Here is a 24277-nt window from a genome sequence, read left to right on the forward strand (position 1 = left end):
GAAGCTCATCTGAAACCTGTCCACCATGGGTGACTCTGCTGGTTATTTACAATACTGGTGGCATAGCCCTCAGAATCACAGCAACTCAAACCACCACAGCACAACAGACAAACGAGTGATGGTCGTTTGGTTTTATGTCGAAACTGTCACTTTAAATTTCTATATCAATCCTAATACAATCCTGATACAATCAAGATACAATCAAGATGTTCTCTCCTGATACTGTCAATCCTGATACAATCAAGATGTTCTCTCCAAGATGGCAGCTCCAGAAACAGCTGAGTGTCTTGAACCAGAAAACAGTGGATTTCTGGATTCTCATGCAAATTCCCCAGCTGTAAACCATCTGATCCTCCAAACATACCTTTATATTTGTTTCAGAGTTCCAACACCATCCCCTGAGCCTTCTTGGCCCAGTATTCTGTGTAGTTGACGGAGCTCCTCACTACATGTCTACCTGATCCACCTTCAATGTATCATGACTTATCTCACTTCCTTCTTGTATTCCCTCTTTCAATTCATCTTTATTTCCTAACCCTTTTGACAGTTATCCTGGAGTAACTGCTCCCCTTTAGATCTCACATTATTAATATGTCTGAAGTGTGCACACCTCACTATGTTATTGTGTCCCTTATAAGGGATCTATTTTTTGAAAATTGAGACACAGGGGTGAGTTCAATTCTAGACTGGAAGATGACTAAGGACTATAGTCTTGGGGGTTCCATCAGTCTCAATTAAATCAGTAAGTTTGGTCTTTTTTTATGATTTTGAGATTTTTTTAAATCGTATACAGGGTTGCTATGAGTCAGAACTGACTTGACGACACTTAATGACAACAGGCATCAGTAACACTGGAGGTGAGGGATGTGTTTCTGTTGCTGATTGGCTAATGTAAGGAAAAGAGTTGTCAGAAATGTTTTCCATTCTGCTAAACCACCCTTTTCCACATCCTTTTCTAAGATGAAGCAGAATTTCTAGAACTTTTTAAAATGCATTTTCCTTCTCTGTGCCTGTTAATGGTTCTGTTTGCTGGCATCTGTAACACCCTGTCTTGGACATCCTCTTTGGGAGGCAAAACAATAGCCATGACATTCATCATCACAATGTTCATCAAGTCCCCAGATCTCTAAGAAACTGGTCTTCCTTGTATCATTCATAGTGTTCTTATGTTATCTTTGATTGTATCCTGATCAAGGATTTCTGGTAGTTACAGAGAGGACTACAGAAAAATAGAAATAACTTGTCTTGACTCCCAAAGAAACAGAGAAGAATGACTAACAGATATAAAGTGTTGTTTCTCCAAATTACAATGTAATCATTATAAAGGCAAAGCATTAGTAGTCCTTGGCTAGTTTTGCTTCCTTCTAGGCCTCTCATCCAGTGTTGCATCTCCCCCATTAGGAGTAGAAAAAAATGGTGAAAACAATACAATCAAATAATAACCTCCCAAGGCACCTGAGCATGAGAAGTTAAAGATCTGTCTAGTCCCAGTGTATCCAGACTTTGCTCTTTCTCTTCCCTTTTCACTTACTTGGACAGCAAAGATTCTGTTGCACTGACTTGCACTTCAAAAATTTATTGTTTCCAAAATTCCTTCTTTGAAACCCTAAAACTCAACAAAACATTTGATGATCCTTAGTAACTTTAAAGTCTGTGTCACTTATGGATTTAAATAAAGAATTCACCCCATCTTCAGTCTGATAAGTCTCTGAAATGGTGTGCTGACATCTCATTCATATTAGCAATCCTATGATTTAAAAAATCTTTATTCCCTCAGGTTGGAAGGCACTCGAAATACAACTGGGGAACACCTATGTTGCTGTTTGCTGTTATATGCTGATAAGTCAGTTCATACTCATAGCAACCCTGCATAGAGTCTCCAAGGGGTGACTGGGAAGACTGAATCACCAACCACCTGGAGGGAACAGCAATCACTGAGATGAAACAAAGTATATGATTTAACTAATGCAAAATGATGATCTACTGTGTAAACCTTTATTTAATTCACAATAAAACATTTCAGAAAATAAAAAGACTCAAAAACATGAAAACAAAAAGCCATTTCTTTTCAGAATTAGTCTTCAGTCATTATAAAGTACAGAATTTCATAATTATATTAAATCAAAGCAGAATAACATATCAAAAAGAAAACATATTTACAAATAAATGTGTCCTTCAGAAGTATAAGTAACAGTACATCAATGTATCAAAAGGTGTGAATTCTGTTAGGTAATAATATACACTTCTAGAGATAAATTTGAAGTCCTAGTATGGTGCCATAGAATAAGCAATGGACTGCTAATCACAATGTCGGCAGTTCAAACCCACCAGCCTCTCCTTGGAAGCCCTCGACAGGGTTGCTATGAGTCAGAAGGCACAAAACAACAACAATAAACATAAATTTATAAGCTTAAATATATGGATAAATAACATATACTAGGACCCCAAAGAAACTCCAGAATGCTAGAGATGAATGAGCCTCAGTAAGTAACAAAAGCTCTGTAATGTCCAGATCCTAGAAAGCAGCAGAATGGCTTTGTAGGTGTTCTTCATCTCACTCCGAGTCCTGATATGGCACTTTGGATAAGCATAGGACTGTTAACTGCAAGGTCTATGTTTCAAACCCACCAGCCACTTCCTTGGAAACCATAAACAGGGCCACTGTGAGTTAGAATCAACTCGATGGCACTCACAACAACAACAATTTCATTTCACTCAGAAGATTTTAAGATTCTTTCCAAGTCTTCAGTCCATATTCTATCTTCTTCTACATCTAGTTTCTCTTAACTTATTATGGCTTTAAAATAGAGTTTGTTTTATATCGCATGTGTTGCTTTTGGTTATTTTATAATCATTAATTTTAATTATAGGCTTTATTTTGCTCTAAAAATAAAATTTACACTTTCATATCCATGACACACAATTATGCACTAGTATTTCTCCTGGATCAGAATTCCTAAAAATTTCCCCCGCTCTATACCCTGCACAGTGTTTCTGAGACTGTAAATCTTTACAGGAGCAAAAAGCTTCATCTTTCTCTGATCTTGAGGTTAGCAGCCCAACTCATAACCACTACACTACCAGAGCTTCTTAATATCCTACAGTACATTTCTCAAAAACTCTATAGAGCAGGGATTCCATAACACACCATGATTTTCAAGATTATATCAGAGATTTGATTTTCCTCCTCATACTTAATTTCAATTTCTGTCTTTTTTTTTTTTTTTTTTTTTTTTTGCATCATATTTTCATTTGACTAATAGTTTAAATTTTTTTTAAGGTTTTTATTGTGGATTGAGTGAAAGTGTACAGGGCAGATCATCAGTTTTACATTCAACAAATCATACACCTTGTTTCATTACAATAATTCCCTCCATGTACCATCAGTTAACAGTATTTCTCTCTATTCACTTTCACTTTTTTAAGAAACAGAACAAAACAAAAAAACACTAAGGCATATATAATAATTTACACCTCCAGAACGCACATTCTGCCAGTCTGCCTCCTGACCACCAGCTCTTAGTCCCTCACTTCCCATGAATCTAGAGTCCTCAGCTGCTCCCCCTCTCCATGACCCACCTCTGCCTCTATCTCTGGCATAGCTACTTCTCTGGATAAGGTCTCGCATTCTGTTTGTGTTCTTCTCCCTTGATGGTCCTAGAGTCCTCTGTTTCTGTACTGTAAGATTAACCACTCTCCTGTTTTTGTTATAAAACTTCTACCTTTACAATTATGATAGTCACAATTAGTCATGAAAACAACTATTCACTATTGAATCATAAGAATCTTATCCCCATCTCTTTTCACCAGACCCATGTAAACAAGATGAAAACTATTCAGTGGGGACTCTTTCTCCCCCCCACCCCCCATACTCTTAAACTAAATTCCCTTTTGAAACCTTGTAAGCCAGTCATTTCGTGCCTTTATCACTTATACGAATAGTTTAATGTCACCGTCTTAAAAAAACAGATCCAATACATGAGCATTCCTTGCATTTCCCTCTCTAGGTTAAATTGCATTTCCCTTTGAATTTTCGAAGTTTCCTTTGGTTATGAGATTGTTATCAATATGCAGGATATCAGAGAGCACGTGTAAGGCTGGGGCTCTGGAAAAAATCAGACTCCAGGTCACATTGAAATCCGGAGTGAAGTTAAAGTACTCTGGTGTTGGTACTATGATGATCGTATGAGCTTCCTTCGAGAAGTTGGTGAATGGAACAAAAAGCCAGGAGTGGGACTATCGTCCTGAATTCCAGAGTCTAAGGTTGTTGTTTTCCTTGGAGAGGTTATAGACGATACCCTGGGTGCAGGGAAGATGTCAGGAGAATCGTCATCAGGGGACCAAATAATGAAGAGGGGGCGCAGAGTCCCAGAGAATGAGCATTTGGGGAAGGTGTAGATAGGGGACTTACTGGTCATGTTATAAAAGGAGAGGAGTCCAGAGGAAAAGTCAAGAGAGATTCTGACTCGTCCAGGGGCCATATTGCGGGAAAGCAGGGTTGGAGGTGAGGTAATGGCCCAGGCCTCATTTCCGTAGCAACCCATTGCCCAGAACCCATTCTTAGGTGACACAGAGATTATTTCTTTCCTCACATCATCTCTGACAACACCCAGGAACCATCCAGTCCCATCCACAATCTGCACCTCCCAGTACCACCTCCCTGATGTGAACCCTTTTTGACCCAGCACACAGGGCAGGCAAGTAAATCTCTGTGGGGTTTCTGGAAGCTGCTGCCAGAGACGTCCACGAGTCACACATTAATTTTCTTCAGAAAGAATGAGTTCTGGATGAGCTGTATTTGAATCCAATGTCACATGCCAGAGACGTCCACGAGTCACACATTTATTTTCTTCAGAAAGAATGAGTTCTGGATGAGCTAGCTGTATTTGAATCCAATGTCACATGCACTGTGGAGAAAAAAGAAATCCATCCTAATACTAATTGATAGATTTTTTTTAAGGGATGGAAGATGAGAAAAGAAAATTTTTATGATATTGAGTCCAAACAGGCAAACAAAAAGTTCAGTGACATAAGAAATGTCAAGTGGAAGAACTATCTAGAAACACAAAACAGACAATACATAAGGAGTCCTTTACCTGCATAGTAGGAATCACCAACAAGGAAACCACCACCTTTTTAATTATCTTAGTGAAATGTTCATACTAACTTACAATATATACTCCAGTTAAATCTCAGCTCCAGCCTAGAGAACAAGGATGACTATCCCACTATTTTTTCTTCCTCCTCCTTAAATAAATCTCTTGGAAATCAAATTAATGGTTTTCAATGCTTCTGATTATATATATTATAAACTCTGATCTTGCTCAACACTAATCCTTGATAAAATTAATGTAAATTCTTGTGTATTTCATGAATTAATGAATATTGACTGAATGCCTCCAATATGCAACTGATTCAAAAAGAGAGGTAAGTAAAAGTAAACAGTAAGGTTCCTACACCAAATCATACTCCCTACTATTCCTGTTTACCTTACCTTTTTATCGCTCTTGCAGATCTTCAGGAATATAGCCAAAAGAATTACTGGTACTACCAAAAGAGGCATTATCATCCATAAATCAGCCATTCTGGACTCTGGAATGAAACCTAAGAAGTCCATTAAATCATGAAACTGAGAAAATTTGAAGATTGCCCTTTTCATCTAAGTAGCTCCTGAGCTGGATAGAGGATGACAATTAGATCTCTCGAGGAATTTGACTGCTCCTCCTTCCCTGTGGAAGCTGACTGGAGACTATTAGCTTATTTGCATTTTTTTCTCCTAGAAACGCACACACACACATATATCTGGTAGAATAGTGGTTACGACTCGAACTGTGAACCGCAAGGTCAGTAGGTCATTAGTTTGAAACTACCAACTAATTACATCATCCAACCACTGGAATAACTGGGATGGAAAAAGGTGGAATTATCAAGACCACAATCATGAAGATGGTGCAAGGAAGATTATTCTCTAATCCAAGAAAATATCTAATATGGAAAAAAGTACTGTAAATGTCTTTACATCAAAAGATATTATGTACATATATTGAAAACAAGGCCAATCATTAGAATTTCGTATATACCCAACAATAGATCCTTAGAACTTTAGTTGGGGGTATGAGGGAGAAACTCAGAGAAACAGGACCCCTATGCCTCCTGAAGACAAGCTGTGCAAGAGATGGCAGGATACTTCATCAGATGTTGTTGTTGTTAAGTGCCGTGGAGTCGGTTCCGACTCATAGCAACCCTGAACAGGATTTCCAAGGCTGTAAATCTTTATAGGAGCAGAAAGCCTCATCTTTCTTCCACGAAACCGCTGGTAGTTTCAAACTGCTGACCTTGCAGTTCACAACCCAATTCGTAACCACTACGCTACCAGAGCTCCTTTACTTCATCAGATAGAAGAAAAAAAATTTTAAGATCAGTAAAACTAGTACATCTGGGTTGGTATTCATAATTATTTCTCAATGCTGAGAGAAATGTATGGAATTACCAAGCTGAGAGAGAAAAGGCTGATGTTTTCTCTTGGACTTGAAGGGAGTTGCTGATGGAGCAGGTCACATTCACAATGGAACTATTTCTAACTAATAGAGATGTCTCCACATGGAACAGCCCATAGCTGTCATGGGTCAGGACTTCAGAAAATTAAGGGTATTGTCTTTCCTTCAATGTCCCTCCACTGCACGTGGGGCTGAGGGAACCACCCATCTGAAAAGCACATCAGTTGCATTTCTCCATCCTTCCACTTCATCATGGTGATCAACAGAGACGAACCCACACCAGGGGGTATAGAGATCAAGGACTCAAAGCCTAAAGTCTCCTTGAGTAATTGTAAGGTTAAATACTTTACTAAGAGAGAAGAGAGGGATTCAATGGATGTCTGGAAAACAGCAAAGCTTAAGGGGTATTATATTCCATTTATGGATGAGACAGGCTGGAAGATTTTTTGCTTTGTATTTATGTATGCATGTATGTATGTATTTAGATTCCTAAAATCATCCAAGGACCAATTAAGAAGTGTTTTTGCCTTTGCTTTTGGGGTTTTTTATTTTCTATCTCTGAGAACAAAATAACTTTGACCAAGGCATATATCACATATACAGGAAAAAAAGAAGTAAGAGACTATTCTCAAAGGTCCAAATCTTATCATATGTATGGCCAACAGCAGAAGATTGTGGAGATTCTTTAGCTTCTCAACATATGTCCCTGAAGATATTTACTAAATAGTCATTAATTTTAACTCACAATTTATAGGAGAAACAAGTTAATTATCAGATTATTGCTTGTTCTCAATGATATTATTCTAATCTTAGAAAATCAATTTTACTCCCAAATATGGACAATGGAAACTAATGATGTATGGATAAGTTTTATCTTTCCCCCATCTCTGGCAAATCTGTCAATATTTAAATAATTGTTTAACTGTCAGATCTACTTTAGACAATTCTCCAAAGCTGTCCTGTAAAAATGTCTTCATTTTCTTTATATTATTCCTTATAGCTCATCCCAACCATTCCCACTCTTGAATTGAGGTTAATCTTAATGACATTGACCAATAAGTGGTAATGTAAATAGATGTTATAGGACCTCAGACTTCATCAGGTAGAAGTGTTCAGACTCTAGAAGCCCTGAGCAATGAGCAATGATGTAAGAAGTTGGGGCTAGCCTACTGGGAAAAGGGGCCACAAGAAGAGGCTCTAGAGGATGAGAATAACTATCCCATTGCCTAATTTGAACTTAATTGCATCTAGGTCTTAATTGCTGTGGTAGTTCAAATAAATAGAGTCTGTTTCTAAATTAAGTAACTGAGAAAGGCTCTAAAGAGTTGTTGCTGTGGTTATTAAGTGCCGTCGAGTTGGTTCCAACTCATAACAACCCTGTATAGGGTTGCCATCGAGCAGCTGATGGGTTCGCAGTCCAGTAATTATCCTACAGCATCACATCTGTTCTCCCCTCCAAGGAGTAGCACAGGTGTTTTCCTGAGTTATAAAGGCAGAGCAGCATAGATGAGGTGGAAAGGATGGAGGGAGAGTTATGGGGTTCTCTGCAGGGAGAATGGCGTCTACAAACATACATGGTTGTGGTGGAGGTTATGTGCTATAGAGTCAGTTCCAACTCATAGAGATTTTCTATACTGTTTCTGAAGCTATAAATATTTCCAGGAGCAGAAACCCTCATCTTTGTCTCATGGAGAGGCTGGTAGATTTGAACCGTGCAGTTTTCAGCCCAATGCGTAACCCACTACACTACCAGGACTTCTTACAAACATACATAGGTTTAAAGAAAACAACAACAAAAGCCACTGAATTAATAAGAATTCTAATTATAAATAAATAAATAGAACACTGCCCCAGCATAAATGTTATCAGAGCTAGCATAACCAGTCTCAATTAATGTACAAAAGACTAGTGACACTGCATAAAAAGTAGGTGGCTAAAATAAGTGTAAATAGGAAGCCTGCTCTTTCTTAAAACAAGAGCAAATCCAGTGGTTCTTTAAAATTCAACCATTATGAGTTTAGAAATAAGATAGTGGGACTTGCTCTGTAAGGATTTTCTGGAGGCTTCTGTTAGATTTGAGACTTCTGGTATATGGACAATGTTAGACTAATCAGCGGGGTGACATGTTATCTTAATAGAGGACAAGAAAGAAAAGAGAGGTATAGAGTGGCTTGCTTTCTGCATAATTAAGCTGGGTACAGCACAGGTTAAGGAGCTCTGGTAGCATAGTGGTAATGAATCGGGCTGCGAACCTTGCAGTCAGCAGTTTGAAACTACCAGCTATTACGCAGGAGAAAGATGAGGCTTTCTGCTCCCGTAAAGATTTACAGCCTCGGAAACCCTGTACAGGGTGGCTGTGAGTTGGTTCCGACTCCACAGCACATAACCACCACCACCACAGCACAGGTTAATGGTAACTATGATTGTTATTTTTATCAGCCTGGTCACTGTCTGAAGGTACTGGGAGGGGTTTAAGTTTTATACACAAATAATTAAATTTGGTCCTTTTGAGTTTGTGGGCTTCACTCATTTACCACACTTACTGAACGCTGAAGGGGCTGATATAAATTTGAGCAATGAATGTGTGTTAAGAAACTTTCAGGTGCCAGAGAAAATTCCCAGTAACTAGCATGTTACGATAATAGTAACAGGTGCAGAATCAAAATATCTATTTATAATTCTCACCTGCTACCTTCAAATCCAAAGTGGCCTCCTGATAGACACCATCTTTTTCAAAAAGGCACCGGTATTGTCCATTATCTGAAGTCCCGGCGTTGTGGATTTGCAGAGTCAGTCGACCCTCATCAATGGCATCACTCACCAACACTGTCCTCCCTATATATTCTTCCATTTGCTCTCCAGCCACTTGGTCCCCATTCATAAACACACTAACAGCTGGATAACGATGTTCTCGGATCCACCTCACCTCCATGTTCTGAGCATTAGCCTTGGGGGATAGGTAACAGGTTAATTGTATGTCTTCTCCCACTCTGACAGTGAGGGGCTGGGAAGGTCCAATCACTCGTAAGGAAGCTGTTAAATGCAACATACAAACATTTTAAAAAATAAAAGTTTAAAAACTCAAAAAGGCACAATGAGTTTGATTAGCAAAAGCATCTCAAATAAGTTAGGATCCCATCCATAGACATCCATGGGAAGTCATGAAGCTCAAGGCCAATTTTTTAGAGAGGTGGGGTTTTGATGGAATAAGAACAGAGGCTGTTCCTATTCAAAGTAGAACTATCCCATAATGTATCCCAGTCTCCAAAAGTTCTCACTAACTCACATGCTTCTACCCAAAATTTTATTCAGTTTATATACCAATGAGAAAATAATTTTGGATTTAAAACTCCAATAATAAAATTAACACTCTACCACTTCTAAACTGGAGGGCCATAAACTATTTCTTACTCTCTCTATGCCTCAGTTTCTTCAACTGTAAAATTGAGAAATTACTACTAACACTACAAGATTTTTGTTGGCTTAAGGAAACTCATCTGTATAAAGTCCTTTGATAGGCAAGGGGAGGTGTAGGAGACTTCAGGATGTTGGAGCTAATTCTACCTCTGGCCTTGAATTCATTGTTAAGTAGATTTTTAGTAATGAAATTTGAAGAAATCTTTTCCAGAGTTTTGTTTACATAATACCTTGTATGTTCAGTTTACTGTTCTCAGAACACCTTGAGAGATATAAGAGCAAGAATGGTGGAGATTGGTCAAATAAAAGCACAGAACAATACTGGATACACAAAAGAAGTCTAATTCTTCCCATTGTAAATAGAGGGAAAGACTTGCTCTAAGGGTTTTCACCGATTCAAATGACATCACACTTTTAATTCTCATCAGGCCCTGGCCAGGACGATTCTGCTTTATTAAAGTTCATCTTCATAATTTTCTATAAAATAGTAAGAATATTTGTTATTATTTATAAGAGAAATACAGACAGAAGTTGGAGGTTATCTAGCTGGAACTCAATGACCAAAGAAAAAAGATGTCCCCATATGCCATTAACCAAAATCTGCTAGAGTACCTCTCTAGAGAGAAAACTCACTGTCAACAAAATTGCAATTTTCAGGTCATTTCCTTCTAAATAAACTAAGATTTTGTGATGTGGATATGTGTTCCTGAAAAATCTTGCGACTATCTATCAAAAATTCAATCCCTTCTGGAGTCCGAAGTACACTAAGTTACATATTAATTTCTTGAAACTTGATAATGTACTTATACCATATAACCTTCTTTCAATCAGCATATTTGGTTAAGTGGGCTTTGCCTTTCCTTATAAGGCGCTCTGGTAGCGTAGTGGTTACGAATCAGGCTGCTAACCTCAAGGTTGGCAGTTCAAAGCTACCAGCCACTCCCTGAGAGAAAGATGAGGCTTTCTGCTCCCGTAAAGATTTACAGCCTCAGAAACCCTGTGCAGGGTCACTATGAGTTGGAACTGACTCCAAGGAACTTAACAATAACAACAACCTTTCCTTATGGACTTCTGGTATGGCACTGTAGTATAAGCACTGGACTGTGAACCACAAGGTTGGTGATTCAAACCCACCAGCTGCTCTTGAAAACCCTGTACAAGGTCGCTAGAAGTTGGAATCCACTCAACAGCACTTAACAAGAATAACCTTATATGTGCTAACTGTAGTATATCTAGATTCATAGATTAAATGCAACATAAAGATGATAAAATAAAGATCAAAGAGTTATCAGAAGCATGTATAAATGATTGAAAACTTACATTTTTAAGGCAAATGTGGTTCAAAGATAAACATCACAATGTCCTAATGGTTTTTGACAAACCACATATGTCTCTAGGATTGTCTCTCCACTGTAAAATTATATTACTCTTTTAACTTTTATAGTTATTGTGAAAATAAAATGAAATAATTCCTCTAAAGCACTTATAGTTCTTAGTATACAATGAATATTTCAAAAACCTAGTTATTATTTTTATATACTAATAACATTAGTTGCCAGAGTAGAAACTGGGGTTTTAGTCTCAAGACTTCTTTAGAGAGTTGTTTTCTGGTGAACTTTTGGGGTCCAAAAGTTTATTTTTGGACTTTATTTCTGAGTTTCTAGTTCACAAGGACAATAAAGAGGCAGCTGTGAAGTTCCTGGTCTCTTCAATTCCCATAGAATGCCCTGAAAGTTTCAGCACAGCCCTCTTTTCCCATTGACAGAGAGCAAAGGGAAGCTCCATGTTTCCCTCCTGTTTTATCATGCTCCCTGGATTTTAGAGTGGCATCTTGGTACTCAGAATGTTGGAACAGCACAATTTGTTATGGTACTTTGTGTATGGGGCCTCCAATGGTTAAATTAAACTGACTGAGAGAATTTAGAGGAGTGACTTTTCACTTAAAATCTTCCTAATAGAAGAGACCTGTGTCAACCTGCCCCAAAACAGTGGTTAATTTTCTGTCCAGTAACTAGCAGTTTCCATCTTTTCTGGTGCAAGTGGTATTGCCCCAGGCAGAAGGAAGTAAGATTCAAAGAATTACCTTTGACTTCCAGAGGCCCTTCCCTTTATCTTATGGTCTCATGGAGTCCAAAGTGTCACATTAGACTCTCACATACTGGAGTGTGTTTGCCACCTAGTTTTCCTCAAAAACTTGTACATGTGCTGAAAGGTGAGCTTAGCTTTACTTAAGTGTGCACACTCATACACAATTTATACACACATTCCTCTGTTGTTGTTAATTGCTATTGAGTAGGTCTCCACCCATAATGACCCTGTATAGGGTTTTCGAGGAGCAGCTGGTGAACTTGAACTGCCAATCTTATCATTCAAACTGACTTTGCAGTCCAGCGCATTAACCCACAGCACCACACGGAAAAGAATATGATGAAAAGATTGGATGAGAGATAAATATTCATCTGGGCAGAGCGCAGGCTAGTTGCCATGGCTTGGGAGAGAGAGACAGTTCTGTTAAAGGAGAAACCAGAAGGCACACAACCATCAGCTGACTGAGTATCTTTTAAACCATTTATCATAAGTACAATAAGATAATGCCTGAAGCCCAATTGTAAGAGGGGAGAAAAAAACTAAAAAAGAAAGAAAAAGCAATAACAAACAGAAAAGGTATGGACTCAGCCATAGGGTCCCAGGCTGTCAAAGTAACAGCTCCTTATTGATAGTAATGAGGTTAGTAATCTAAAAGGGTAAAGGTCTGGTGCAGGACCCATAGTAGAGTTTGAGGGTGGAGGTGGTACCATTTATGATGACACTGCCCTCACTCACACTTGCTGTTTGTTGTTGTTAAGTTCTGTTGAGTCAGTTCTGACTCATTACTGTTCAAACCAACTAGTACACTAACCCATAGCTTCACACCAGGACTCCTTGCTCACACTAGAAATGTATTAAAAGGTCCTCTAGAGCCTGTCTGCCATGCTGTGCCATTCCCACACTCCCCACACAGAGCAGAGATGATGTCCATGCCCCTTAGAAGCGCCCATCTGAGCCTCCATGAGCCCCAAATTGGCAGGTTACACAATGGAAGGATCCCAGAAAGGTGGTTGTGGAGGCCAGCACTTTGCCAATCCCCTCTGGTACTAACTGAATGTCAGACTTGGTCAAATCATGCCGCAGTATTACATCTTGATCAGGTGGTCCAAAATAATTCCCATGCACTTTGTTCATGAAGCAAACAAAGGCTACCCTACATTGGTGCATGTCAATGTGTTCTACTTACCCAACTCAGTCTGGAGTTTCTCTGGAAATAGAAAGAGAATAACATGTTGAGGAATTTGGTCTAAGGAAAATGACAGAAACTATTTCAACAAAACAAAAGCAAGTTTTACTTTTAGTGGAAAGCTCAATTCATTAAAATAAATAAATAAATAAAATGCACAAAAACACTTATCCTGGCTGTCCCAAATGAGTTTCCTTTTCTATGCATAACACATATGCTCTCAGTTCTGCCACCCCAGGATTCTGTTTGCTTATACTAATAGTTAGCATAGTGACATTTAGCTATCTGTTATGTTCACTTCATAAAGACATAGAAGGTTTAATAATATATGGACATAAACAATGATCAACTATTAATTCCAACTGAGAGATTATATATATATACATAATCTTATTTATATTTATACATGTATTTTATCTTTCATATGTGTAATTATCTTTTTCTACTCCATTTATATGAATAAGAACAATTATACATTTAGCATAAACAGTTATGTTATTTAAGCTAATAATGCCTACATGATTGGAATATGTTGATAGATAGATAGATAGATAGATAGATAGATAGATAGATAGATAGATAGATAGATAGATATGTAATCTTTATCATTGAATAGTTTATTATATTTTTCAGCCTTTAAATTATTTGAAAAAAATTATCTTCATAATGCTATAATTTATAGCAAAATAACTATTGTTACACTGAGGGGGTTTTTGGTCATTGCTTTTGCTGCTATTTATAAAAGAGCTATAATTAAGATGTTATTATGTAAATCATTATCTCCATCTAGTGATCACTACAATGCATAAAATGAAAACACTTAACTTAAAAGGAAATCATTTTTCTTTTCTGTGCAATGTGATGTATACACATGAGCAGAAAGGGGAAAACAGCAGAATCTGAGAATAAATGAACAGCTTAACTTTAGTGTATATATTTCTAGTTGCAAATTCTTTATAGATTTTTTAAATATGTTGTTGTTGTTAAGTGTCATTGAATTGGTTCTGACTCATAGCGGCCCTGTATAGAGTTTAGTATGATGGTGGTTATGTGCCAAGGAGTCAGTTCCTACTCATAGGTTTCTGAGGCTATAAATCTCTTTCTCCTGTGGAGAGGCAGTCCATGGACTAATATCTCCTATTAGTCTGAACAGGATGGTTTGAAAGACTGAATACTGACCTGAGATGAAGATGGTGGACTCCTTTTCCTCATGTAGGATGGGGCTTTGGATGACACAGGACACAGTCTCTAGAGAGGTGTCCCTGACCACAAGGGTGGATTCCACATAGAATAGGCCATCTCCATTTTGGATGTAGTGCTCAGAAGCAGTCAACATGTTCTCTCCTCTGGCATTTTTCCAGTACACCTGGGGTTCTGGGAACCAGCCTTCTGCAGTGCACACAAGTTGGCCTCCACTTTCCACAGTTCCCTCCATGTGGATGTCAGGGGCAGATCCTAGACCTGTAAAGGGTAATAACACTCCTGAGGTCTGGAGCCATGAAGTCACGAAGAATAGAAACAGACTCAGAGAGTTTTGCTCATTCAGAGAATCCAGGGCTTCATGGAGTTCAGGATCAGAAATTCATCCTAGGTTTTCTTTCTATTCAAATTGGAATTCAGGCCCATTTATTTGTTCCCCATTCTGGATCTTTTGATTTTAGCATATGAGCAGTATCATTCTTTAGATTCAGGCAAGAAAGCAAGAGAAAGGAGAGTCAGGACATTTTGCTTATGTTTCTATTATTTTAAATGATTTTTGATGGGGGTAACTTATTGAGGAACTCTCCCATGCTGGGAATCTGTCATTTTCATCTTAATATTATCTTTGTCAAGCATTATTTTAGATGATATCTTGATTTCAATTTAAACAAAGTAGTTAAAGTGAGATATCACTCCCATGGGCACTATTTTCCCATTCCTTTTGTTGGTGGTTGTGATCTCAGGATGCAAGAAAATAAACCAAGGCAAATGAAATGGGGCACTTCATGAGGGATTCTTATATATAATTATTCCATTCAATGGAATAAATGTTTTTTGAGAAATCCAGTTTTAGAAAAATTAATAGATTTCATAAAATTCCTTTAGTGTTATTCAATACATCAATGCCAGAACTCAAGCAAAGGCAACTATTTGTTCCATTGATGAGAATTATGACTCTATCATTTACTGTTAAAAATAGATTCGGTCACTTCACCCAGAACCTTATCAATTCATAGCATAATTTCAGATGTCCCTGATAGTGAAAGGTATTAATGTGCCCTCCCACCCTTATGTTTAGGAGTCCTGGTATGGTGCTGTAGGGTAATGCACTGGACTATAGTCAGTTTGAACAGCAAGGTCGGTAGTTCAAACTCACCAGCCACTCCTCAGAAATCCTATACAGAGTCGCTATGAGTCAGACTGGCTCTACAGCACTTAACAACGACAACAGCTCCCATGTTTAGGAGTCCTGGTGTGGTACCATAGGATAAGCACTCAACCTCAAGGTCAGTTTGGACTGCAAGGTTGGTGGTTCAAACTCACCAGCCACTCCTCGGAAACCCTATACAAGGCTGCCATGAGTAGGAACCAACATGCTAGCACTTAAAAAACACACCATGTTTTAGTAATAAAAGGACTCTTCAATTCAGTATCAGCCACTATGACTATAGTAATAGTCAAGAGTGCTGAGAACAGTAAGATATTAAATGAAACACCATTGTGGGAGGTAAAGAAGAACATAACATCTGCCAGAGAACTATTTCCTTAGTAGGTAAAAGAATTTCCCTGATTTTCTCTTTTGCACACAGAGGGGTATTGCTGTGAGGGAACCATATGAAATTTTACTATCCAGATTTTTGTCCATAAGACAGATACCTTTCTTCAGTTGTCCTTTATTGCCCACTCTTTCCTGCTTGGATAATACAATAATATTCTGTGAAACATTGCCATTCACATTGGATAAACTACAGAAAACATTCATTGAACACTATTGCATCATAACCTAGTCACTGAGCATGATTCCATTCACTGAACACTACTACTAAAACTCTCCATAAAAGCACAATGTGTTCAGCCTCTTCAGTCCCATCACTTGCTTTCTAACTGGGCACATTATCCATTGAAACAGTTTTCACAGCATCTATGAGGTTGGATGGAGAACAAATTTCACTGAGATACAAACGCTGGCTCATCAGCTGGACTCACTCACTCAGAAACTAACTTCCTCTTACAAACCAGCCTTAATTAAGTATGTTCATAACTTCAGAACTGATAATGACTACATTTTATGGATTTCAAATAATCCTAAAACATAGTTAAAACTATGGAAACGAAATTTATATTTTATAAGTGAGCTTGTTTTGAAGACTTCAGAACCACTTGTTTTCAAATGAATCAAAATCAACGACTGGGCTTTAAGAATTCCCTTGGTGTGTGGAGAGACTGGGACCTTCCTATATTGCTGGTGGGACTCCAAAATTGTTCAACCACTCTGGAAAATGGTATGGTGCTTCCTCAGAAAGTTGGAAATAGAAACACCTTATGAACCAGCAATCTCTCTACTTGATAAACTGTTGTAGTTGATAAGCATTAGTAAGTTGCTTCTGATTCATAGTGACCCTGTATAGGATTTCCCACAAGCAGCTGGTGAGTTTGAACTACCGACTGTGTAGTTCAAATCAACCTTGCAGTCCAGCACATTAATCCACAGTGCTATACCAGTACTTAGTATATCGCCACAAGAAATACGATCCAGGTCATTAGTAGATATATGCATACCAATGTTCATCAAAACACTATTCACAAAGCAAAAAGGTGGAGATAGCCTAAGTGCCAGTCAATGGAAGAATGGACAGACTTTGGCACATACACACAATGGAATATTATGTAATCTTGAAGAATAACAATGAATCTGCAAAACATCAGTGAACTTCGAGAACATATGCTAAGTGAAATTAGTCAATCACTAAAGGACAAATATTGTTTGATACCATTATTGTAAAAGGGTACACAAAGGTTTCCGGACTAAAAGAAACATTCTTTGATGGCTACGGGGTGGGGGCGGGGAGAGGAATGTAATTCACTGGCTAGACGGTAGACACATGTTAGCTTGGGTAACAGGGAGGGTGGCAGGTGAACAACGAAGATAGGGGAAGGCTTAGGGAGGTATGCATGGGCTAAATGGAAAAAAGGTAAATGGTGATTTATATAAAACCTTGGAATAAAAGTGGTCTATGCATAGATACATGGATTGAGACACAGACTGAAAGGGGAAAATGTTTATGTGCTTGACTGTCTTAAGGATATTTGTTTCCCCTGACTACTATTGTAAACTAGACATTTATATGTGATATAAATGAGCATTGGGAAATATGATTACAGAAAGCTTGTAAGACTGCCTTCAGTCTATAACTAATTGAATTTGCTAAAAGGGGAACTAGAATTTGCCCAGGGAAATAGGCTTCTTGTTTAACCATGGTAGAGTATGGGGCCTTAGAAGGAATCCAGCACCCCACTCAGAACCTTCTAAGTTAGGGCATTCCCACTTGAAAAGACATGCAGACCAACCCAGAACTGCTGGGAGAACAGAAGGTTCTTACTGAAAGATAGACATGCAGCAGAAAAAAATAGAAAGCAGACTAGCTATTTGAATATCAAGCAAGCTGTTTGATTTGGAGGCATCAAGAAAAGAAAAGTCAGCCCATCAGGAAAAATCCCCTTTTAGGACTGAAATCAAAGGGAACCCATGAGCAGTATACCAGGCTCACTAGTGACCACCTGGAGCTACTTGTGGAAGTGGTGAAAATGCAGCAATGAGATGAGTGAGAAAAGAGGAAGAGCTGGCTGGTCTGAAAAGATGTGTGAACACCTGAGATTGTGGACACTGACCTAGCCCCTGGAGGTTAGGACTGAGAGTGAAGAAGCCAGCTGGTCTGAAGTGCAAAGAGGTGTGCATGAACTCCCAAACTTACAGCTAATACCCATTTGACGTAGTTTGGATGACAGTTGACCAGAACTCAAATCCAGGAAGCTAAAGATGTTTGATACTGAGAAGTGTAAATTGCTGCAATTTAATGAACTAGACTTTTGCCTACCAATGCAGTGACTCAAAATTCCAACTGGAATGGAAGGATTCTTCTTATCAAGGAACAACCTTGTTTCCTCAGTTTACTGGGTTGATAGGGACAAGAAATTTAGACATTGCTATCAGAAATTGATACAAAGAAGGCTACAAAGGCATGAAGCAGCTGGTTTACAAGCTTTCATGAGTTGCTTAGTTGCAGAATGATAGGAGTAAGGCAGAATGCCCAGTGAATAATTTCTCTGTTTCCTAGATCTGGTGAAAGGGGATGGGGGACAACAGTGATAGGATTTTGTGACTCAATTGTGAATTATTGTTAGAAGGATTTATTGTAATTGTCACAACTGCAACTGTAGAAGACGTGTAACTAAAAGGAGGTAGTAGGTAATTTCATTTCAGGAACAGAGGATCTCAGAACCTGCAAGAAGGAAAAGCATAAGTGGAGCATGAGATCCCTACCTAGAAAAGCAGCGATAGTAAAGACAGTGGCCGTGTGCCTGGGAGCAGGAGTCTGGCTGGCAGAATGTGCCCTTTGGACATTTAAATGAATATATATTCTTTTGTTTTGTAAATGTGCATCAAATATTTTTGCCTTGTTCATTTGTGAAACTAAGATGTAAATGGGGAGCCGCAGGAAGGAATTCGGATAAACGTTGTTGCAGGGAGGGGATTGTAATCATTGAGATGAAACAAGGTATGCAGTTGCTTAACATAGAGCTAATGATCTTGTCTGTATTAACTTCACCCAATTTAATATAAAAAAAAATTTTTAATCCCTTGTGATTAAAAAGGAATTCTTCACCCAACAATGATCTTACCATACATTAAAATACTGTTCCCTCTTAGGTCCTATGTCTTTATCCAGATATTTACCTGCTACTACAAGCTGCAAGCTTGCTTCTACAAAATAAGATCCCTCTTGGAAATGGCACCAGTACTGCCCATTGTCAGATGGTTGGATGTTGTGAATCTTCAAAGTCATATTTCCCTGGGCGATGTCATCTTTTATCCACTCTACCCGGCCTTTGTACTCCTCCATCTGCATCTCGGTCACCTCATCCCCATCCCAATACGAAAGCACAGGTGTGCTGGGCTCTGAGCGATACCACTGCACCTTCATGTGCGTTGCACTTCTCTTGGGGAGCAGCTGACAGGATAATAGGGCATCTTCCCCGACATTGACCAGCATAGGATAGACAGAACCAATCACTGTAAAATCATCTACAAAATATAGTGAAAAAGAAAACTCAATGAAGGCTTAATATTCTTGCTTTGGAATGCTCAACCTGTCAGCAATGAATGCAGTAGAGGAGGGAAGATTTGATCTTAAAATTTTAAAGAGAAATCCAGCATGATGATTTCGACCTTTTGGTTGTGACAGACATGATTTATTTTGTGTACACAAGCAGTTCAAAAATGTAAGCCTGAGTGCTGAATATTTATTTCACTTTGTTGTTGTTGTTGTTAGGTGCCATCGAGTTGGTACCAACTCATAGAGACCCTATGCACAACAGAACATAACACTGCCCGACCCTGGGCCAACTTCACAATTGTTGCCACACTTGAGCCCATTGATGCTGCCACTGTACCAATCCATCTCGCTGGGGGTCTTCCTCTTTTTCTCTGACCCTCCACCTTACCAAACATGATATCTTTCAGCGACTGGTCCTTCTTGACAATATGTCTGAAGTATGAGAGATGAAGTTTGGCCATCTGCATCTGTGCAATTTAGACACAAATTCACTACTCTCGGTGACCTATCGAGGCTTGAACCTCTATTTATTTTGTTTTAAACCACCTAAGCCATCTGAAATTACCATATCTGGGTTGCCATTATTCTCAAGTAATATAATATGTAAATTGATTTTTAACTAATAACTTTATTATTGTTCTAACCACCTTCCCTAAAATTTAGTTCATAAACCCATTCATTAGATTTTTATTACTTCAGAGTTTCTCTTTTCCTCACTAGGGAATTAAGCTTTTCTTACTTTTGTTTTAAATGAAAGATTCCAGTTATTGGAAGCTCTGTACAATCTAGTTTATTCAAGAATATTTTCTGAGGGATTCAAGGAAATTATTTTTCTAGAAATTTTCTATCAAATTTTCAGTCATTTTTGGACTCTTCACAATTGTTCATTGCAAATCAACAATATTTAGTAATGTATGCTTAATAATGTGTGATACTGTTTTATTCAATAATTTCAAGTTGTGTATTTATGACCTTTCTCAACAGCTGCTCCTCGGAAACCCCATATACGGTGGCTATGAGTTGTAACCGGCTCGATGGCACTTAACAAGAACAACATCTTAAAATGCTTCAGAGTCATTTGCACTTTCTCGGTATAGAATTAGTGTTACGAATCGGGCTGTTAATCTCACAATCAGCAGTTTCATACTACCAGCTGTTCCACTGGAGAAAGATGAAGCTTTCTGCTCCTGTAAAGATTTACAGCCTCAGAAACCCTATAGAGGGTCGCTATGAGTCAGAACCAACTCCACAACACATAACAACAACAACAAGAAAGAACTTCATTTTGCTTAGTTGCAACTCATTATCAAATAGATATTGCCCAAAAGACCACCATAAACTGCAATGGAGGTCTGCCATCTTCATTTACAGGTTAGGAAATGGAAAAGAAGGGGAAATAACTTCATTCATCATGGCTTGTGACAGCACTGACTCTAGAGCATGTTTCCTGATTCCCTGACCAATGGTTTCCCACTTTGCTATGCTGCATTCTTCTTGGAACTCTAGTATTTCCCTTTGACATTGAATTTTCATTACTCTTTCAAATTCATATACTGAAAGTTCCCTTCTGGTTTCTTATTTCCAAATTTCCAAATACTCATTATTTCTATATTGCTGAAGTCATGGAGTTCTGTAGAAGAATGGATAAATAGCTTAATAAGTTACCAGGACTAAGTCAGGGGCTTTTCATGTATGATCTCATTTAAAGTCTGTGTTTGCTTATAGAACATAGGCACTGCTATTATTCCTATCATAAAAATAATGAAACTAAGGCAGAAGGTGTTCAAGTAACTTTCCAAAGGTAATACAGTTGGAAGTGAAGGAGCCTTTTTTGAAGATATGTTTTGGCCCAGGAATTCAAACTCTTAAATGTTGTACTTGTCCCTTTGAATTTAGAATTCTGCATCTGGAGTGCAACCCTGTAACATTAGAGTCTAGTAAGAGGAAAAAGGAATTGATTGTACCTGAGCGTTTCAGATTCAGCACTATAAAGCAGAAGGAGGCAGCTAGACCAGAAAAAGAGATTCCTGGAATATCCATCATCTTCCCTGAAACAAACACAAGAGAAAAAACATGACTGTGTTCAAATGAACCAAGTCCATTCCATGGTTTCCAATGAGTATACAGTCTTAACACAGATATCAACATTCACCCATCTTCATCAAAACACAAAATGGGCTTGCCTCCATTTATCTGCAGTTATGTTTTCTTCCTACCCTTTATTTAGTATGTTGTACTCTATTTCTACTCCTGTAAAGATTTACACCCTCGGAAACCCTGTACAGGGTCGCTATGGTTCGGAACCGACTGGATGGCACTTAACAACAACAACTCTAAGGTATTTTTTGGTCTAAAGGTTGGTTTTGTTTTTTGTTTTAATGCCTGAAATGTTTTTGGTTTCTGTTTCTTCTACTTTTTACTGTGAATTCAGTGAAGGTCTACAGAGTAGCCCATGAGCTCCACATTCAACAACTAATATACTTCATTTCATTTTAATTATTATAATCCCCTCCATGTACCATTGATTATTCCATTTCCTCCCAGTGACCCCTGTCTCCATTCCACCCTTCCTACCAACCCCTCTGAGCTCTGCCCTAGGCAAATGCTGCCTTTCTGATCTAAAATGGCCGACCACTCCAGGGCAAGCAACACTCACAAGTGTTGCTATTTACCCCCATACACCTATATACTGCTGGGCCAAAAATCAAACGACAAGACTGAGTGCAATTCCAGATTGTCTCAGGTTCCTCCAGTCTCTTTATGACCAGTAAAGTCCTTTGTATAATTATGAGTTTTGTTCCACATTTTCTTCCACTCCCCGGACCTTCTAATGTGATCCCTATTAGAACTGTTGGTAGTGGTAGCCAGCCACCATCTAGTTCTTCTGGTCTCAGGGTTGTGGAAACTGATGTTCACTTTTTCCATTAGTCCATTGGATTAACTGATTCCAAGTGTTTTCAGTTTTCATCATTCTTCTTTCCTCCGCACAAGGAGAGACCAACAGTTGCACCTTAGATGGCTGCTCATGAGCTTTTCAAGTTGCTACTCACAAAAGTAGGATGTAGATAGAATATAGTCTTTGTGGACTATGCTATGCCAACTGACCAAGGGGACCCCTGAGACTATGGTTCTGAACCCCCAGACTCAGGAAATCATTCCCTCAAGGTGTTTGGTAGTGTCTAAAACATTTTCATAATTTTGACCTCTGGTGTGGTGCTGTACGATAAACATTGAAAAGCTAACTGCAAGGTTGGCCATTCAAACCCACCAGTTGCTCCTTGGCAACCCTCTACAGGGTTGCTATGAGTTGGAACCGACTCGATGCTTAACAACAACAACACGCTCCACCACAAAGTACTGTTATGGCACTATAGAATAAGCAATAACTGATAACTTCAAGGCTGGTGGTTCAAACCAAGAAGCTACTCCTTGGAAACACTATATAGAGTCACTATGAGTCAGAACCAACTCAACGGCATTTAACAACAAACACTTCACCACATTCAAAGATACGGCTTGCAACATCTCCTTGTTGTTTTGATTTGCATCTCTCTTGTCCTGGTGTGGCAGTGAAAGGTAAGCACTGGACTGCTAACCACAAAGTTTCTGCTCTTCAGAAACCCTATATAGTCTCTCTATGAGTCGGAACCAACTCAACAACAACAATAGCTAATGTTAACAAGCATTTTTTTTCATGTGTTTATTGGCTGCCTGAATGTCTTCTTTGGTGAAATGTATGTTCATATCCTCTGCCTATTTTTAAATTGGATTATTTGTGAATGACAATTTTCAATTGCAATGAAAAGCACTTCTGGGCTAACAGTATGATTTTTATTATTTTTTTAACCATCTGTTTGAGCACTCAGAAATTATAGAACAGGACTCAACAATTTTTCTCTTCTTACTCTCAACACCTGCTGCTAAATCCTTCATTGCTACAGTTTCTTAGATGTAGAGGGAAGAAGGAGCTCTGTCAAAAGGCAGTCAGGAAGCCACTATCCAATGCCAGAGGTGAATCCAGGGGAAAGGTATGCTTTGGAAAGAGAAGAAAAGAGTGGTGGAAATGATGTCTACAGCAAAAGATAACCAAGAAAAGTACTTAAATATCTCCTTTCTGTGTTGTTGTTGTTGTTGTTAGGTGCCATCAAGTCAGCTCTGACACATGTCTACCCTGTATGGGATTTCAGAAGAGCCATTGGTGGGTTTGCACAACCAACCTGGTAGTTACTAGTTCAGTACTTACCCTACTATGCCACACTGAATCAACCCAAATGAAAGAGTTTATCAAATCCAAACCCATTGTACCAGTCTCGCACAGCTAAAAAGATTTTTTTCAAATTGTTGCTATTGTTAAGTGCTGTTGAGTCAATTCAGACTCATAGCAACCCTGTATGGGGTTCCCAAGGAGCAACTGGTGAGTTTGAACCACCGACCTTGTGGCTCAAATCAACCTTGCAGTCCAGTGATTTATCCCACAATGCCACCCCTGGTAATTCCTCAAATTACCAGGACAAAAATAGAAAGGATAATAATTCACTGACTAAAGGGTTGTTACTGTTGTTGTTAAGTGCCATCAAGTCAGTCCCAATTCATAGGGACCCTATACAGGGTTTCCAAGGAACCTCCGACCATGAGGTTCAAACCGACCTTGCAGTTCAGTGCATTATTCTGCAGCGCTACACTAGGACTCCTAGCTAAACGGTTGCTGTTGTTGTTGTTAAGTGCCATCGAGTCAATTCCAACCCATAGCGACCCTGTATAGGGTTTCCAAGGAC

At 38.6% G+C, this 24277-nt stretch overlaps 1 protein-coding gene across 1 annotated transcript; it reads right to left on the reverse strand.

Annotated features, from left to right (window-relative positions):
- Nucleotides 1–6486: 6486 nt before the first annotated feature.
- Nucleotides 6487–21545, reverse strand: LOC102820611 (butyrophilin-like protein 2-like). The gene is given in 7 exon segments (XM_006860545.1): nt 6487–6642; nt 6644–6780; nt 9186–9530; nt 13189–13209; nt 14368–14649; nt 19124–19471; nt 21467–21545. Coding segments are annotated over 7 exon segments (1368 nt in total).
- Between the last annotated feature and the right edge of the window lie 2732 nt (nt 21546–24277).

The sequence above is a fragment of the Chrysochloris asiatica genome, unplaced genomic scaffold (assembly GCF_000296735.1).
Source record: "Chrysochloris asiatica unplaced genomic scaffold, ChrAsi1.0 scaffold00038, whole genome shotgun sequence".
In the NCBI taxonomy this organism is placed as follows: Eukaryota; Metazoa; Chordata; class Mammalia; order Afrosoricida; family Chrysochloridae; genus Chrysochloris; species Chrysochloris asiatica.